This window comes from Myotis lucifugus, unplaced genomic scaffold (assembly GCF_000147115.1).
Source record: "Myotis lucifugus unplaced genomic scaffold, Myoluc2.0 scaffold_76, whole genome shotgun sequence".
NCBI lineage: Eukaryota > Metazoa > Chordata > Mammalia > Chiroptera > Vespertilionidae > Myotis > Myotis lucifugus.
The window spans coordinates 3485138-3502524 of record NW_005871124.1 but is presented as its reverse complement, the minus strand read 5'-3'; the positions used below and the strand labels follow the sequence as shown (position 1 = coordinate 3502524).

At 39.3% G+C, this 17387-nt stretch overlaps 1 protein-coding gene across 1 annotated transcript in view; it reads left to right on the top strand.

The window, feature by feature from the left end:
- The window catches only part of MAOB (monoamine oxidase B), a 60394-nt gene extending 43347 nt beyond the window's left edge, over positions 1-17047 (top strand). Inside the window, exons 6-15 of the mRNA XM_006090567.3 lie at positions 4837-4978; positions 5148-5297; positions 6256-6415; positions 7195-7291; positions 8568-8621; positions 9830-9887; positions 10673-10770; positions 13966-14077; positions 14636-14698; positions 16198-17047. Coding sequence (XP_006090629.1) covers positions 4837-4978; positions 5148-5297; positions 6256-6415; positions 7195-7291; positions 8568-8621; positions 9830-9887; positions 10673-10770; positions 13966-14077; positions 14636-14698; positions 16198-16350 — 1087 coding nt within the window. The 3' untranslated portion in view covers positions 16351-17047. The remainder of the gene's footprint in view (positions 1-4836; positions 4979-5147; positions 5298-6255; positions 6416-7194; positions 7292-8567; positions 8622-9829; positions 9888-10672; positions 10771-13965; positions 14078-14635; positions 14699-16197) is intronic.
- The last annotated feature ends 340 nt before the right edge of the window (positions 17048-17387 follow it).

Here is a 17387-nt window from a genome sequence, read left to right as displayed (position 1 = left end):
GAAGCTAAGTTCAAGGAGACTGTCCTTCCATGCTTCTTGGAATTTAGCTTCAAGAAAGAGAGAGAAAAGAAGACAGAGAGAAAGGCATACAGGGAGGGAAGAAGGGAGAGAAAGGGGGATTCAAATCATTATTTTTAAAAGATAAAATGTAAATGTCTAATAATAGAAGATTGCTTTAATTATGGACATCTAAAAATATAATACTCTACAGTCTTTATGTTGTAAAATAATATTTAATGGCTTGAAAAATATCATAATATTAAACATAGAAAATCACAGTGTCATTGAGTATATACAATAAATATACTAGAGGCCTGGTGCATGAAATTCATGCACTGGGAGAGGGGGTCCCTTAGACTGGCCTGTGCCCTCTCGCAGTCCAGGAGCCCTCGGGCCTAAGCCAGCAGTCGGACATCCTTAGTGCTGCTACGGAGGCGGGAGAGGCTCCCGCCACCGCCACTGCACTCGCCAGGCATGAGCCCAGCTTCTGGCACTGGCCACCAGGGGGCAGCTCCTGCATTGAGCATCTGCCCCCTGATGGTCAGTGCACATCATAGTGACTGGTCATTCTGCTGTTTGGTCAATTTGCATATTAGTCTTTTATTATATAAGATGTTCTTGTTTCTAAAAAAGAAATTGTATGTGAACTGAAAAGCAATAGGCATCCATCAAAATGTTTTAACACAATATTACAATATAAACTTTTATCCACATATTTAAAAATGCTTCATCAAACATCATATTTCATGGTTGTATAATATTCCATGGAAAGGGAATACCATAATGTAATGTATTTCTCTATTATCACCCTGTTGGGCATTTTGGTTACTTCTAGTTTTTAGTTACTATTATTAACATATAATTACCTGTGAAAACAATCTCTGTGCTTCTCCTGTCTTTAACCTTTGAAAGCAACCAATTCTGGAATAGTAAGAACCTTTTATTGTCATGAAGTCAATGTCTATTATTAATTATAATCTTTTAAACACTTATCTAATGCTATTTACCACTTTTTTGAGATTTTAATTTGTAATATAATTTATTTTGATTGTAATGAAATTGCAGAATTTATTTTAAATTATATACACTAGATTTTCAAAATATTAATATTAAACATATAAAATCGGGTATTTAATTACCTGCACTCATTTTATAACTGGTTGGCAGTGCTGGGGACTATATATGTTATGAAAAGCTTTCAATAAATTCATTTAAGTCTTTTCTCCCCAGAGAGCTTCAAAACTCTTTGAAGATCAGTTTAATTGTGTACCTTTGGGATCATAGAGATCTGACTTTTTCTATCATAGTCCTTGGCCTAGTCCTTCCTTTAGTGAAATTCTAGGTTGTGGTTGGCTGACAAAATAAAGCATGCCTAGATATTAGGAATATATGAAAACAAGGTAATTTTCTAACTTTTCCTAATCAAAATATAAAAGATAAATATTTTCTGGTTTTAAAAGCACAATCATATATTCAAAGACCAATGTTGTTCATTCTTAGAGTTATTATTTGTAAAATGCTTTTTGGAAGCACATATTAAATTTGCAATGTGGTCAGCTATGTAAATAACCTTTTTAAAACCTATAACTAGAAAAAAATGCATCAGACCGAGACTAGTGATTGTTTTTATGGAAGCAGAAACGTGGGAGATACTCATTCTCTTATTTTTTATTCTGTGAATTTTCCAAATTTTATATGTGCATACATTTTTCATGCAGAAAATATAATAACATTTATCTTTTAAAAAGTCAACAGGACAAAGAATCAAAAATTATTGCACCAGCTTTCTTGACCTTCTATTCCTCAAATATTGTTCTTCTCATTTCTTTTCTCACTAAAACTTCCAGAGTAAATCAAATAAAGGATTAGAAATAGCCTGGCCCTCCAGAAAGAATTACTTTTAGATCTCTCTCCATTTCAAACCAGGATTACTTTTTCTTACCAAATTGTCAGCAATAACAACTGCAATCATAGCAATGTTTTTATGTTTAATATTGGCTGTCTAGCTAGCCCAATATTGTTTTAGTTATTTATTATTCCCTTTATGGTATGCCACCTCAATTCACCTATAAAACAAGGAATACAAGAAACAGGACATCAGGAAACAGCAAAGGATGTTTTCACTTTGAAAGTTTTAAACCAATATTTGGATATTTGCTTTAGATAGATGCCACAAATTGCCTCTGCAAAGAAACCACAAGTCAGCAATTTCCATCCCTCCAGTTATCATGAGTATTTTACAAAACTAATTCTAAGTTACTTCAACATATGTATTATACTATTTGCTGACTAAATGATGGGGAACTTCACAAAAATTCTGTCAGAATTTTATGGCTGCAAACATTGTCAGTAACTAGTATATGTGTCATGTGCGATTCTACAAATCTCCAAAGTAAAGGTACACTAGAATAGAGAGATGCCTCTTGGTGAGTCAACTTGACAGTTGACTAATTATAAAGCATTCTGAGGTATTAAAATAATGAGGTTTGAATCAGGCATGATGTGGTTTGAAGTTGTACCGTTTTGTGAGTTGTGTACTACATATTACTAACCTCTCTGAGACTGTTTTGAACTTATGAACTGGGGGAAAATAGTAAAAAAATATTAAAATATAACTATTTTATAATATGACAATTCAATAAGACAATGGGTTTAAAAATCATGGAGTGTGAAAGAGTTCAATAAATAGAACACAGTATTATTTATTCCACCCATAGTCAACAGCACAACCAGGTGGCAAATTCTGAGTCAGACATAACCAGATTAGCAATACACAAAGCTTATGTAAAAGTCAAAAGGAGGATTGGTCCTTATTTAAAGATCTCAAAGTACATATTACTGGTGAATTTTCAGGTGTGTTAGATATAACTGAGTCATTAGAATCATATGAAACCATTCACTTTCTGGTATGCCTTCAGATAGGATATAACCTCTTGACATTTACCTGTTAATTCCAAGCAAAAGTTCACCTATCTACATGCTATTAATTGATTTTTTCCCCTCATCCATTCTTTGAGCTTGTCTTCCATTAGGCAGTATAATGAATGAATAGATAACTATGACTAATTCTGTATTTGGTACAGAACCTAGTATATTCTTTGTGCATTATAGATAATTTAAAAATAAAGTTTACTTGATATTTCTCATCAACCATTCATTCAGCCATTCAACAAGTAATTATTGAGAAGTTACTATGTTCCAGGTACTTTTATTAAAGGGGAATACTATTGTGAGCAAGAAAGTTAAGATCTATATTATCATTGGTGATATTCTAGAGGGGAAGACAGCAATAAAAATAATAAAATAACAATTAAGATAATTTAAGACAATGAAAAGAGTTCTAAAGATAACTACACTATAGTAAAATGATAGAGGATGCCAGGGTGCTGGGAATATGGAAGTTAATGCTCATTTTCAGAGACACATAAGAGTTCTTCTTTCTGAGGAGACATTAGAATAAGTAGAGAGGGCACAGGAAAAAAAATAGAGAAGGTAGGCATGGGCTACATCACTTAGGATTTTGGAGGCCACAGTAAAAGATCTGCATCTTATTCTGATTATGATCAGATGCCACTGGAGGGTTATAAGCAAGGGAATGTCATGACTTGACTTACACTTTTGAAAGAGCACTGTGGATGGGAGGGAGGCATAAAGCGTCTGGCTTCAAGTGTAATGAGTAGATTGGGTGTAGATAATTTCAATGCTCCTGGCAAGAAAATATGCTAAATTGATTGTGAGGAAGGTGGAGTAATGTGGTGAAAGACAATAAGAATTTCAGATGGATTAGATGAGGGGCGAGTGATGGAAAGAGAGAAATTAAGGTTGATTTCTAGAGTGTTGGCCTTAGCAATTGGGTGAAAGGTGATGCCTTCTACTGAGATGGGGATCACTGGAAGCATAGCAACTGTGTGGGGAGAAATCATGACAGCACAGAATATGGAATACAAGCTGATTCTGTGTAAGGTATTTTGGTTAAGGGGAAAGTAAATCTCATATTCCCCAAATGTCTGATGTCATCTATCTATCTATCTATCTATCTATCTATCTATCTATCTATCTAAAAGCATAATATGCAAATCGACCGGATGGTGGAACACCCGGTCATTATAACGTGTACTGACCACCAGGGGGCAGACGCTCAACACAAGAGCTGCCCCCAGCCCGCAGGCTCCGATCACCCAATCGGGGCCTGCTGGCCAACCTCTTGGTCCCTCCCCACCACTGGCAGGCTCCAATTGTCTGATGGGGAATGGAGAACTGGGGGTGGGTGGCAGTAGATTTGGGCAGTGCCAGGCCAAGGTGGGTGTGAGCAAGCAGGGCCCTGATAGCCCTACTGGTCTCCTCACACACATAGAGCGACTGGCAGTGGGGGGTGGGGCCGGCGAGCAGGCAGGAACAGCCAACCTCTCCATCCCTCCCCCTTGCTGGCAGGCTCTAATCACCCAATGGGGAATGGGGAACCAGGGGTGGGTGGTGGTGGGCACGGGTGGCACCAGACCAAGGTGGGTGCGAACAAGCAGGGCCCTGATCACCCCGCTGGTCGCCCCACACACAGAGTGCAACCAGTGGCATCGGCAGCAGGGGGCGGGGCCGGCTGCTGGCAACCAGGGAAAATCGGACCTGATTGCAGGCTAAGCCTAGGGACTCTACCCATGTAAAAATTTCGTGCACCAGGCCTCTAGTATTTAATAATACAGGATTCTAGTGACAATTTTCTGTGACTTGCTAAATTGTGCCAAACTTAGCCAAATAAATATATTGCTTGAATAATTTCCAGAGAATTAAGTTGATGCTCCTTTGCATTTGCTAATTTTTCTCTTGTTTCTTCCTGAGTAGATCTGCAAAGAAGCTCGCTACTCTCTTTGTGAACCTGTGTGTCACTGCAGAGACCCATGAGGTCTCTGCTCTGTGGTTCCTATGGTATGTGAAGCAGTGTGGAGGCACGGTCAGGATCATCTCAACAACCAATGGAGGGCAGGTACCTATCCATACCTCCACCATTTCAACAGAAAATCACCACTGCCTAAAATGAAAGACTGACATATATATTCTCACAATAAGATATGTGTGAAAAAACTACCAATTTAATAATTTATACCCATTACTATATTTCCTACCTATCTTTTTAATCCTTGTTTTCTTTGCAGGAGAGGAAATTTGTGGGTGGATCTGGTCAAGTGTGTGAGCGGATAATGGACCTCCTTGGGGATCAAGTGAAGCTGGAGAGGCCTGTGACTCATATTGACCAGACAGGAGAAAATGTCCTTGTGGAGACCCTAAATCATGAGGTGTATGAGGTAACCAAGAGCCTTAAACTAAGGGAAAGAGGCCAGAGTCCCATAGATAACCAAAGCTTAAATAAAATCAAGAATGTTCCAGACTTTATAGATCATCCCTTTGCCAAAAGTGGAAAAGCTAACTCTATTTGAAAGAAAGGAAAAGAGAACCAGAATATTTTTGGGGGAGGGGGGTTATAAAAACATTTATTATCAACCCTCTGTATTGGGCTCCTACATAATTAGAAAAACAAATAAAATATTTATTTGATCAATACCAAGTGCCTTCTATGTGCCTGGCAGTATTCTAGGAGTTGGGAGCAGAACATTGAAGAGAACAGATAAAATTATTTGCCTTCAGGTGGCTTACATTCTCATGAAGGAGAAAGTCCATAATCAAATATATAGTTAAAATATCCAAGCGCTGTGGAAAAATCAAGCAGGGAAGGGGGAGAGAGTCTGCCCTGAGGTGGGGGTGGGACAACTAGTCATGTAATTTTAAATAAGTCATCAAGGAAGGACTCATTCAGAGGTGATGTTTGAGCAGTGAACCAAAAGAGATGAGGCATTAAGTCATATAACTTTCTGAGGGAAGAGAATTCCGGGTAGACAGTACAGTCAGAGCCAACGTCCTGAGGTAGAAACAAGCCTGGCATGATGAAGGAACTGCAAGTTGGTCAAAATGGCAGAATTGAGAATTGAGGGGAAGAATAAGAGGAGGTGAGATCAGAGATGACTTGTATGGTCTTGGAAGTCTTGGAAGTGACTGGGAGGAACTTGGTTTTGACTCTAAGTGTGATGGGAAGTCATTGGAGGTTTTGAACTAGGAAACAATAAAGGCTCATTTTGGTTTTAACAAGATCCTTTTAGTTCTTCTCTTAAGAAGAGAATGAAGTGGAGAGAAGAGTTAATGGAGGGAGAAACATTAGGGAAAAAGCACAACCCACCAACAATGTTTAACCACTCCCCCCCTTTCCAGGCTAAGTATGTGATTAGTGCTATTCCTCCTACTCTGGGCATGAAGATTCATTTCAACCCTCCTCTGCCAATGATGAGAAACCAGCTGATCACTCGTGTGCCTTTGGGTTCAGTCATCAAGTGCATCGTTTATTATAAAGAGCCCTTTTGGAGGAAAAAGAGTGAGTACTTTCCTTAAATAAAGACCTTGGGGAGAAGGTCAAAGAAACTTGTGCAAACATGATTCAGGTCACCTATCTTCCCCTAAGAGCTCATTTCTGTTTGTTTGATTGTAGTTTGTTACTGCTTTTGTCATTGTTACTCTCGGTAAAGAACGTCACTGAGCTTTGCAGTTTTTCTCAGTGTTTTTCCTGCCTCGGCACACCTGAGTGGAATACAAACACCCCTCATCCCAGTGGCTGACTAGGACGTTGATTCTCAGGAATGCACAGTGGGAAGGGATGTGGGAGGACAGAGAGAGAAAGAGAAGTAAGTGCAGGTCAAAAGGCCTTACGGGTGTGTCTGCTCATATGCAGGTCAAGGCGGTGCACACCCTCCAAGTTCTTTCTCTGTTCTTTCTTTCTCATTTTGAAACCCCCTTATTGGATTTTCTGTACATTTGTTTTAGAGTTTTTTACTATAATTTTGTTCAAAGAAACTCAATTTGCAAGTAAATGGTGGGCCAAGAGGTAGGGTGCACTGTAGTAGGATATTGTTATAACGTTTTAGATTCTGCTTTGATAGTCTCACCATGTCACAGTCTTTTGTTGAAATCACATATATCTTGTTCAGGAGGGGAGTGAGGCAAGCCCTTTGTGCAGAATGAGCTGAAATTGTTGCTCGGGTTGTTCTGGAGATCATGTTGGAAATGACGGTTTCGAGCTCTGTGCGCTCATTGTAACTGCGATGGGGATCTTGATAGAGTGATGAGTGTCTTCTTCCATTTTGCTGTCCTTCCAAGATTATTGCGGAACCATGATTATTGAAGGAGAGGAAGCTCCAGTTGCCTACACGTTGGATGATACCAAACCTGATGGCAACTATGCTGCCATAATGGGGTAAGGCACAGTTATGGTGGTATGAATGCTATTGGATGTTGACAATGTATTCCCATACTATTGATAATGTCCCAAACTTTTAAAAATAAATTTTTACCCAATAGCACTATTCTCCCAATCCAGCAGCAGAAAAATTCTTTTATAAATACTGTCTTCCAATGAATAAATATTTAGAAAGAAATTATAACACCAGCAACATTTTAAAATTTGCTATATTAATTTTCTGCTTCTTATGTGAAGCTGTGACTTGATATATTTCCATAAGCTATCTTTTGTGAAAGCATGATATGAAGACCTGATTTAGGGTTTTTATTAAGAGGGCTTCTTATGGAGACTTTACCATTATGTGAACATCAATGGTATTTATGTGGAATGATGAGGTTTTTCCAAGTCCCACTAGAGAGGAGCCAAGACCAGCCCAGTCCCCATCTTGGCAGGGAAGACCAGCACAGATGGGGGCATATCTTGAGGGACAGAACCTGTTCCAGAGAGGTGTCACTTAGAACAGTCAAAATTAATATGAGCCCTAGAATATGTATGAGTTTATTTCAGAGAGAGTCTAGGGCAGTGATGGCGAACCTTTTGAGCTCAGCGTGTCAGCATTTTGAAAAACCCTAACTTAACTCTGGTGCCGTGTCACATATAGAAGTTTTTTGATATTTGCAATCATAGTAAAACAAAGACTTATATTTTTGATATTTATTTTATATATTTAAATGCCATTTAACAAAGAAAAATCAACCAAAAAAATGAGTTCACGTGTCACCTCTGACACGTGTGTCATAGGTTCGCCATCACTGGTCTAGGGTCAGAGGAGGGAGATCAAAGATAGTTGCGAGGTGGAAAGCGATCATACAGCTACAAATGGAGGCAGATTCTACTAGTAGAAGGGTGGCCACTAGGGAGATACCATTGGGTAGATAGAACCAAAGGACAATGGGGTGGATGAAATTGGAAAGGCTTAGACATGACTTCGTTGGACATTCCTGTTAGCCACCAGCTATGTAGAGAGAAGTGGGTCAGTCATAGTATTACCATAGGCAGAAATTATAGCTAGTCATCTATCTTTAGCCTCTCGAATCCCTAAAATGGAAGGTGCATTTCAGTGTCTGGAATATAACATGTAAATAGCAAAACATTAAATAACTACTGTATAATTTGTTTCTTTGGCTTTACTTTTAACTTGTGTACTAGGCACATGTGTAGCTATAGAAATGAGGCCAAGATGAAAGCAGCAATTAATTTCCTCCTTTTTTTGCTTGTTTGTATGTTTTAGATTTATCCTTGCCCACAAAACCGTAAAACTGGCACGTCTTACCAAAGAAGAAAGGTAAGAAAAATCGTGCTTCTCTTTTTCCCTCTTTTCCTTCCTTCCTCCCTCCCTTCCTTCCTTCCTTCCTTCCTTCCTTCCTTCCTTCCTTCCTTCCTTCCTTCCTTCCTTTCTCTGCTTCTCTCTTCCTTCCTCTCCCTTCCCTCCCTTTCACCTCCCTCTCTTTTCTGTCTACTTGACTGCCTTTCAATTTTACTTAACTTTTTAACTTAAATACTGCCTAAAAATACGTGTTTCCAATGTTACATGTCTGTTGTGTTAATTATAAGGATCTTGTACAAGGGCACAGTGCTTATAACTTAAGAGTCAAGTATTCAAATAAATATTTATTGAGTTTATTGTACATAAGATACCATGAAAGAAGTTAGGGAGAATACATAATACCCATATCACCTGAGAATACAAAAATGAATATAGCTCAGGAGCTAAAAATTTACTTGGGGAGAATGCATTTCTAACAAGTTCCTGGGATCACATTGTTTTACATCATTAATGAAAAGATCATGTGAGTTTGTTGATAAAACTTAAATTCTGAGACCTTAAGTAACCTGCTCAAGACCTTACAGTTCATAAGAGATAGAAGCAGAATTTAAAGCTTTTCTTGCTCCCTTCTCTTTCTGCTTTGCCTATTGCTTTGCAGTGGAGTGGGAAAGGGATGAGTAAGGATCACGTCTGCATCCTCCCAGAATCTCCAGTGCTTAGCAGATTGATGACACTTAAGACTGCAGCGGTTCTCAACCTGTGGGTCGCGACCCCTTTGGCGGTCGAACGACCCTTTCACAGGGGTTGCCTAAGACCATCCTGCATATCAGATATTTACATGACGATTCATCACAGTAGCAACATGACAGTTATGAAGTAGCAACGAAAATAATTTTATGGTTGGGTCACAATATGAGGAACTGTATTTAAAGGGCCAGAAGGTTGAGAACCACTGCTTAAGAGGAACACAACATTTTTTAAATTAATGAACAAATTACTGTGTGCCCCCCAGTGATTCAGGCAATGCCTCACTTTATTTTCTATTTGTGACCTCATTGATTTAAGACATTTGAAATAGAACCAAGTGCCTTGTTTTGAAAAATTAAAATGAAATGTCACGTGGAAGCAATGGCTCACAGTCTTTTTGAATGAGGGGATAGGTGCCTCTTTCATATGTTGTTTCACTTCCTTCATTTTCACTTTTGCCCCCACTCCTCCTCTCATAGGTTGAATAAGCTTTGTGAGCTCTATGCAAAAGTTCTGGGATCCCAAGAAGCTTTGCAGGTAAGGCTGCTTCTCAACCCTTTCCCTAAGAGAGAGGGATGTCTTGCTTTGTCCTCAAGGGACTAGCAGGGATAGGCTCATCAGTAGGGCCCTAGAACTCATGGTTTCCCTGCTTTATGCTTGCTTTGTTGTCTATTGTGTAGAAAGAAGCAAGTCCTGGGAGCAAGGAAAGGTGGAAGATGAAGTCCACCCTTCCTTCTGATTGGCAGGAAACAGTCAGAGGAGGGTGCCTATGTGGTGCTTGTCACCCTCAGATGCAGAGAGGGCAGAGGGCTGGCCATCAGACATTTTTCAGACCAATAGTTGTTAATGAGTATCATCAACAGAATTGCCTATACCCCATGAAAACATTAATTTGTCTGTCTAGCTTCCTTCAACAAAGCTCAAAACATGAATCCAATCATCTTTCTTCCTTGACAGACATGTTTTTCTGCTTTTTCTACTCCAGCCACTCCAGAAGCAAAAATCTTTTTTAAAACTTGTCTTGAAACCACTAGGCACCAAAACTTATTAATAGTTAAGACCAATTTTAAAATGGAAAGAAACAGTTGCAGCTTATGAGCAGTACCTGAGATATGAATGAACCAACTGAGAAAACTTTCTGAAGTCAAAATTTCTTACTTTATTACCAAGGATATTTACCTGCCCAAAGACATATCTCTAAAAAACATCAGGATAATAAGGCTCTACTTCAGACTTATGATGGTTCTTTAATATGAAGCTTATTAGAATGTGTGTGGTTTACTCTGGAGTTTTCTTTGAGCTTTTGTCACTCTGCCATGCAGCCGGTGCACTATGAAGAGAAGAACTGGTGTGAGGATCAGTACTCAGGAGGCTGCTACACGACCTACTTCCCCCCTGGGATCATGACTCAATATGGAAGGTAGAGTAAAAGTGTGCTCATTTTAATCCAAATTCTAAACAGGTTCATGTAGCTCTTCTGTTTCTGTGAATGTTAGAAATCCATAATCTTGTTCGTAAATTGTAAATCTCATGAAAGAAGTCATAATTCTGCATCATGGGGTTGCATTTCACTTTAAGTCCTTTGAAGAAACAACCCCAATCAATATAACCAAAGAAGTTTGCAGCATCATAATAGGAACTTAGAGTGTTCACTTATATTGTAAGAAGAAGTACCTTTATACTGAGTTTACAGTTCAGAAAAATTTCCTCAAATGGAACTGTATAAGTGCCAACATGAGTACATTATAAAAGCAAAATGAGTTCAAGACTGAAGGTGAAGGGACTTGGGCTCCACTCCTGATTCTACCAATAACCAACTTTGTCATCCTGGAAGGTCACTTCACCTCTTTGAACCTCACTTTTCTTATTGGGTGTATGAGAAAATACAAATAGCATATAATAGACAATAATCAGTATACTGATAATCAGTTTTATTTTTTAGCATCTTTATTGCGATATAATTCATATACCACACAATTTACCCAAACAAACAAAATGCATAATTCAATGATTATTAGCATTCACAGTGCTTCGTATCCAAATATGATTCATTGGTGTTTAGTTAATTGTATTTGATAACAAGGTGTGAATTAATGATATAGCAGTAATTATTATGAATATGAGAGTAATATTTAACCAAGCAGTAATTTAATGCCAAGCTCAATCTAAACAAAATAGGAAATGTAGAGTAGTGAGTAAAAGGCTGTTGAAAGCGTATAATTAAAAGAGAGTGTGAATAAATGTAAATGACTAATTGATCTGTTCATGAAAACCAGTCAAAGAAATATTAAAATCTATACCTGTGAGAAGGTATGTAATGATTTTGGTTAGCCCTTTCATCATCTTTCTGAAGATAACAAATATCATCTATGAGAACACCTGATTAGTTACTGGGTCAACAAGTTAATTTTTTGATATGGTGAGTGTAAAATATGTCAATAGCAATAGGTTCATTCAGCATTTAGTGGCTAAGTGCCAATCATTTTCCAAGCCTTGTGCTAAAAACTTTGATTCCAAGAAAAGCCCTCTCTGCTGTGAAGGAGCTGATGGTGTTGGGGGCTAGGGTGGGAATGGGGATCAAAGAGAACATCAAACATTGCTCTAATGCTATGGTAATGGCACTAATTACTATGGTAAGTACTCTAGTAGAGGGGTATACAAATACCATGGGTACCTAGGGAGTGATACTCTAGCCTTACCTAGAGAAATAAAAATGGCTTCATAATACCCATCTTACTTGAGGATTGTAGAAGGCAGAGAAAGGCTATTGGGAAATGCACTCTAGGCAGAAGGAACTGTGTGAGCAAATGCTTGAAATCCTACAAGTTCATGGAATGTTGGGGGGGAGGGTTTTGCATGGCTAGGCTCTGGGTGATACCTCATTCCTGAATGTATTATATGAAGCCAGCCTGTTTAGTTTTCTGATAAAAGGCCTGGTAGTATACAGTGTGTTATAATGTGCACAATATATGACTGTATGTGTGTTAGCTCTGGACATACTAAGCAAAACATAGGGGATAAAAACAGAGACCTTGCCCAGTCGGATGGCTTAGTGGTTGAGCATCGACCTATGAACCAAGAGGTCACAGTTCAATTCCCGGTCAAGGCACATGCCTGTGTTGCAGGCTCGATCCCCAGTAGGGGGCATGCAAGAGGCAGCCAATCAATGATTCTCTCTCATCATTGATGCTTCTATCTCTCTCTCCCTCTCCCTTCCTCTCTGAAACCAATAAAAATATATTTTAAAAAACAACAACAATAGTGACTTGTTAACTAAACCTGCCAGATAGCAAGGTCTTTGTTGTTTGTTAGTCTGCTATTTGCTAACAGTGTGGCTCTTGACAAGTCACTACACATTTCTCCAATATTCAGTTTATTCATGTGTAAAATGGGATAATGATAATAGTCACTATGTCATAGAGTTGATTGAAATGATTAAAGAAATAATTCAGTAAGGAAGGGAATATAAACAAGTGGTTAAGATTGTGTGCTCTAGGGTCAGTCAGATACCACCTCTCCCACGTACTAGTTGTGACCTAGAAAAAATTACTTTGTCTTTGGTGCTGGTTAGGAAGCAGACTAACCAACAGTTAGGAAGCAGGCTCTGAAACAAAGAGCACACAGGATATGTGCTAGGGACAGCATTTGGTATCAACACCTGTGAGAGAGGAAGGAAACAGGAGTGGGCAGAGGGAGAAGTTGGGCCTGTGTTACAGTTCCAATGAAGGCCTCAGCTGTCCCCACAGGGAGCTCTGGAGCTAGGGATGGCCCTTAAGAGTTGTTCCAAGAGTCTTCATACCCCATGATAATCAGTCATTGGATGTAACTGCTGCTGGAAGGAGGCATGACCTTGAGCAAGACAATTTTCTTCATCTGAGGCAATCTCCAAAGAGGACTGCTATCAGAAGGTCATCTTCTGGCAATACTTCCAGCAGCTAAAAATAAGCCCTTCATTCTTGATAGGGGGTCTGGGCAGTGCATCACAATGTCCACTACAGTCTCTGTACCTCTATATTCTCATCTGCAAAATGGGGATAAAAATAGGACCAACCTCATAGGGTTGTGAAAAGAGCTAATGCACTTAGAAGAGTGCTGGGCATCCAAATTTGTTAACCTTTGTAATGTAAAGCAATAAAACTCAATGCTGGCAGAGGTGAGTGCTCATGAATGGTAGTTTCGGACTCACAGATACTGTTACATGTTACTGATGGGAAAGGTCTTAGAAATCCTCGTAGGGTGTCCTTGAAGAGATGGGGAAGCCAGAGTGGTGATTTCCCAAGTTCATTGGTGAAATAGCCAGGTAAGGAACTGGGGCACGTGTCAGCTTATAACTCTTTATAAAGGAGCAACACATGACTTCTTGTAGGTGAAGGAAATACATGCTCCATTGATGTTAGTCCCTTTACTTGTAAGCTCTTGGTACAGGAGTGGACTTTGTCTGTGACAAGAATCATGCAAGAAGAGCTGGAGGAACCTGTGAGCATTTTGCCAAAATTTACAATGTACTACTTACTGATGTATAGAATCTGAGGATACCAACCAGCCTTGGTCATTGTGGGAAGGTTCTTTGGTTCTCTGATACTGACCACTTTTACCTCTTTGCTTTTGTTTCAAGGGTACTCCGCCAGCCGGTGGGCAGGATTTATTTTGCAGGCACAGAGACTGCTACACACTGGAGTGGTTACATGGAGGGGGCTGTGGAGGCTGGCGAGAGAGCAGCCCGAGAGGTAGGGCCTGGGGTCATGGGTTGTGGGGAAGGAGGCAACTCATGGGCCTGTTAAGTAGGTTAAAGATGTCTGAGATCTTGGAGGCCAACTTTCCAGTAGACACACGAAACACAATTTGAACAATAGTCTCAGTTGAAGTGAACACTTTAACCCAAAAGTAACAATGAAAATATCTATCATGTCAGCCAAGATAAGAGAGTCCACTGGACAAAAGATCACTATGACTCTCATTGAGAAATAACCTAGGACTAATATTATAGCACCAAACATGTTTCTATTAGGACTCGGAATTCATTTTTATATTTCCTGACAATTCCTGTGATCTCATGCCTATTAAGTCATGTTCACAAATACAATTTATGGTGAACCTAATGATTGGAGCCTCTTATGCCATCAATGAAAGACTTTTTGGGACCTTTTAAAGGTTCAGTGGACTATGTTAGCTGTTACTCTGGTATTTTTTATAGATATCTCGAGACTTAGTCCTTTATTTAAAGAGCAGATTTGGAGAAAGATGGTGTTACTTTTCTTATTCACCAGGATATTCGTTCTTTTCAGATCCTGCATGCCATGAGGAAGATTCCAGAGGATGAAATCTGGCAGTCTGAACCAGAGTTTGTGGTAGGTTATATTTTATTTCATGAATTCAAATCTCTGTTCTTTAAAACAATTATTCTCGCCCTAGCCTGTTTGGCTCAGTGGATAGAGCGCCGGCCTATGGACTGAAGAGTCCCAGGTTTGATTCCAGTCAAGGGCACATGCCAGGGTGGTGGACTCAGTCCCCAGTAGGGGGCATGCAAGAGGCAGCCTATCAATGATTCTCTCTCATCATTGATGTTACTATCTCTCTCTCCTTCTCCCTTCCTCTCTGAAATCAATAAAAATAAATATTAAAAAATAATAAAAAATAAAAACAATTATTTTCAAAAAGAATACATTTGTATATATTCACATACCTTTCCCTAAGTGTTTCAACCCATGAATGTTTAATGGCATAGGCTAGGTCAAAGGTGACAGATTTAGAACTTTATAAATTTGTAGCTGCCACATTCATTACATATTATTAGGAAAAATATTTTTTTTTTTTGGTCTGAGAGCTCTAGACATTAAGAACTGAACATATGCCTGTTGAATAAATCTCTAATCTGGTGATTCTCAACAGGAGGTAGAAAATGAAAGAAAGATATAGCAGTATCCCCCGTCCATGGGGCAAAGGGATGAATGAAATGGAGCAGATTTAGATTTAAAAAGTTATTTTTTCATATACACATTATTATTTTCATAATAAAACCCCAGGAAGTCTTCCTGATTGGAAGGACACATACAAGATAGAATGAAATGCATTGTAGAGGACAAAGGTCAAAAAGGTCAAAGTTATTCCTCTATTAAGTATGAAGTCAAAAAGAATAGCCCTACCAGTCCAAGTTATTCTCTTAGTGCTGGGCACATATGGGATTGAGGGCTGAGTGGACCATAGATTTATTCAATTCAACAAGTATTTATGGTGCACCAACTCTGCACCAGCTGTTGTGAAAAGGCTACAGCAGTGTTTTCATGGAGCTCAACATGTGGTTGAGAGAACAGATGATAACCAGAAAGCACAACTGTGATGAAGATGACATGCTGAGAATGTTAACAGAGGGACCATCTTAGCCTGGGGGCACAGGAAGGGCTCCTTGAGGAAGTGAGGTATAAACTGAGACTTGAAGGATGAGTCAGAATTAGTTAAGGAAAGGGCCAAATGGGGGATGGAGATGAATGTTATGACCAGAGGGAATGTTATGTTTAACAGTCTAGAGCAGCGGTTCTCAACCTGTGGGTCGCGACCCCTTTGGGGGTCGAATGACCCTTTCACAGGGGTCGCCTAAGACCATCCTGCATACCAGATATTTCCATGATGATTCATAACAGTAGCCACATGACAGTTAGGAAGTATCAATGAAAATAATTTTATGGTTGGGTCACAACATAAGGAACTGTATTTAAAGGGCCAGAAGGTTGAGAACCGCTGGGCTAGAGGTTGGTAAGAGTGAGTCATGTTCAGAGAACTGGAGGAAATGCAGACTTTCTGGAGTGAAGTGCACAAGCCCTGTACTGACACCAATGTTCTCTGCACCCAGGATGTTCCTGTGCAGCCCATTCACACGACCTTCTTGGAGAGACATTTGCCCTCCGTGCCAGGCCTGCTGAGGCTGATTGGATTGACTACCATCTTGTCAGCAACTGCTCTTGGCTTCCTGGCCCATAAAAGGGGGCTACTTGTGCGGCTCTAAAGAGGAGGCATCTGTAACCATACCTTCTTCTTACTTTACTTGGTGTGTGGGTTTGGGGATGGGGTTGAAATAAAGTTTCATGAAGATATACAGACTCTCGTGTGAGATGAGGAGCAACACAAGTCAGACTACTGACCATAGGAAACAGTATCTTTTTCTCTATTTGGTCCCTGCTTATTGTCTCCTGCTAGGCTTAGCTCTCTGTCTTGCCCTTTTACAAATTTATTGCCCCAGAAACGTCACAGTAGTTAACCAGTCTTGTTTAAGGCCCTTGCTGCCCCACAACACACATTGCCCATGCACAAAAAAAAAAAAGCTTTTCCCTACCTCTTAACTGTACCATTCCCATCTCTCAAGTTCTCTGCATTTGTCCTTAGAATCCTGTATTGTTATAGGTGATAGACCTAGGAGACCATCTAGTCCTCACTTTCTATTTTAGACTTGAGCCAACTAAAGCTGAGGGAGGTAGAATATAATTATCCAAGGTCTGAAATAAGACCCTGATGTTTTGGAGACTAGAACGCAGGTCCATTGCTTTCCCCACCTCCTTGTCTGTATGCCCCCAATAACCCTCCCCTCTCCCTGCCATGGTTGCTGATGACACCTTCTTGAGTGGGTTTACTTTGTACTAAGTTGTTATGTACCACTACTCTATACTACCCCTACTATTGTTATCCAATAAAATTGATTCACCAGATGTCTATTGTTTTTTTTCTTTTTGAGTAATGACTTTTTTGAGGTTTTGACAGATTAAATCATAATACAATATTCAACATATAATTGTGGCTTTAACATATTTAGCCAAAAATTTCTTGAAGCTCAAATGATGGATGCATTTTGATTGTGTGATCCATCATGGATGGTATGTGTGTGAGCACTTGGTAAATGATTTATAATGATATGACACGGATGCTAAAAAGCACAGTTCCTTGCTTTCATCCCCCCAAAAAAGAACTGTCAAAATAAATGACATATTAATAAGCAAGATGCTTTAACTATTAAGATAATTAGAATATTTCATTTGACCTTTCATATTA